This window comes from Lepisma saccharinum, chromosome 6 (genome assembly GCF_977018435.1).
Source record: "Lepisma saccharinum chromosome 6, izLepSacc3.1, whole genome shotgun sequence".
In the NCBI taxonomy this organism is placed as follows: domain Eukaryota; kingdom Metazoa; phylum Arthropoda; class Insecta; order Zygentoma; family Lepismatidae; genus Lepisma; species Lepisma saccharinum.
In genome coordinates, this window is record NC_139234.1 from 10,916,274 (window position 1) to 10,918,412 (window position 2,139).

General features: G+C 38.5%; 1 protein-coding gene across 1 annotated transcript; it reads left to right on the top strand.

Annotated features, from left to right (window-relative positions):
• The first annotated feature begins 260 nt into the window (after nt 1-260).
• Nucleotides 261-1,316, top strand: LOC145988985 (glutamate receptor ionotropic, delta-2-like). Its single transcript, XM_083124287.1, has one exon. The coding sequence runs from the start codon at nt 261-263 to the stop codon at nt 1,314-1,316; it is 1,056 nt and encodes a 351-aa protein (XP_082980413.1).
• The last annotated feature ends 823 nt before the right edge of the window (nt 1,317-2,139 follow it).

A 2,139-nucleotide genomic window follows, 5' to 3' on the forward strand; every position in this document is an offset into this window, starting at 1 on the left:
TCGATTCAGCCCTTGCACTCTATCCTGACAAAACTGCTAATCTATATCAGTGTCGAGTCAATATATCAGCTGGTCCTTCTCCCCCCTCTATCGTGGTATGGGCGAGCCCACCTCCTCCACCTAGTTCTCTCTCTTCTTTGAAATTTCCTGTTTTGGGCACGGATGCAATTCTAGTCAGAACTATCAGTAGTATGATGAACTTTACTCCTTATTTAGTTTGGCCTCTTAATACATGGAAAGAACTACGAGGCAATGTAACTATGACTGGCGTTGAGGGGAATGTCTTCTATGGAGAAGCAGAAGTAGGATTGTTCTCATTCAGACCAACAGCGGAAAGAACCCAGCTGTTTGATTGGACGACAGATCTCAGGTCGGAGCAGATTGGATGGATGTCTCCGAAAGCAAGCTTACTTCCAATGTGGATGAGGATACTGCTGCCTCTTGAATTGGAAGCATGGTTGCTGGTGATATTTTCCTATCTTGTTTTAGGAGCTTTTGGACATTTGTTTTCATTACTCCGAAGATCTTCAGATTCAATATTCAAGTCTCCCTTCTTGTACATGTTTTCTGCTATTGTTGGTGGCTCGATTCCAAAACAACCTCAAGATATTCTAGGGCGTTTTGTGTTCGCCATTGTCACCATATATTCTTTGGTCATGTGCACGGTCTACTCTGCATCACTCGTAAGTTTCCTCACCCATGGAAGATACTACCCCGATATAGACACCATGGAAGATGTTCTACGATCTGGTTTACAGTTTGGCGGTCTACCTGTCATGAGAGAGTTGTTCTACGACCCTACAGATCCAATCGCAATGGAAATATATAATAAATGGGTAAGCTTTTATGTTTACAGCTATGACTTGTATTACAGAATTGGTTTCAAGAGAGATATAATGATACCTGCCAACTTAAGAGCGGCAATATTTAATGGTATGGCAATTGCCAAGCAGCATTATGACAAGACTTACTATGTTGCAAAGGAAGTTATATTACCATACCCCAACATTATGATATTCCAGAAACATTCTATATTCAGGAACAAATTTAGTTCCACCATACGGATGATACTGAGTACTGGATTATCACTGAAATTTGATTCAGATGGCTTAAGGGACATTATGTCTCACCCATTTTTTAAATCAGCGGAACCATTCACTTCTCAGAACTCTATGGAGCATACTATAATCATTTGCTTGTGGCATTTATTGGGGCCATTCTGCGTATTATTTGTCGGTGTCATTCTTGGATCTTTTACATTCTTAGCTGAGATGTCCAGAAAACTGACACAAAGATGCAATAGAATTGGCAAATAATAAAATTTCATAAAAATATTATTGTTGTAATGCATGGTAACAATAAGAAATATTAGCTATGTATTAGAGATCAATTTTCATATAGAGTGTACGGTTTCAGTTAAATAAGAAAAATTATAAAGACTGTATAATCTGTTACAAAGGGTGCGTCCCGAATGTCTTAACGAAACGAACGAATTCAACGAAGATAGGCTCGTGAATCTGGTGAAACCAGTTATTTTACAGACTTAAGGGGGTTCTAAAACCATGCTAAAGCATAGGCCCAACTAATATAGATTCGGTAAGGAAGAAATTCTACGATATATAATATTGTTTTATTCACTAGAACCTGTGATCCTTATAATTTTGTTATGATTGAAGGTATTTAAGTAAATTACAGAAAGTATAAGGTCTCCGTCATGTTCAAACTGCTGCGTACAGATGGCGCTGAAGTGGTAGTGTTGTCAATACCTGTGCATTTTTTTTTTCGTTTATGACTAATAAGGAAGATTTCGTGGTGAAACAACGTCTGCAGGCTCTTCCCGCAATACTATGTGAAAACATGAAAACATTTCGTTGCTTCAGAAAGTAGTGGTTGTCATCAAAATTCATGAAGTGACGTTTCGTCGCAATACACTCCGAGGTGCAGATTTTAGCCAACACTGTTGCCGTGATTTCGCTCCGTTTTCTCTTGATCAGTGCTAATGTTTGATTGGATATGGACATGTAAGCACTTGATCAAGAAAGATAGTGTGGTTCAGTGACTATGATACTTGCTCTCTGGTTCGAATCTCCACTATAACACTTTTTTTAAACGATAAAATGCAAACTAATGTAAGTCTGT

Coding starts and splice junctions, on each gene's coding strand:
- LOC145988985 (XM_083124287.1), top strand. CDS start 261: ATGACTGGCGTTGAGGGGAATGTCTTCTATGGAGAAGCAGAAGTAGGA.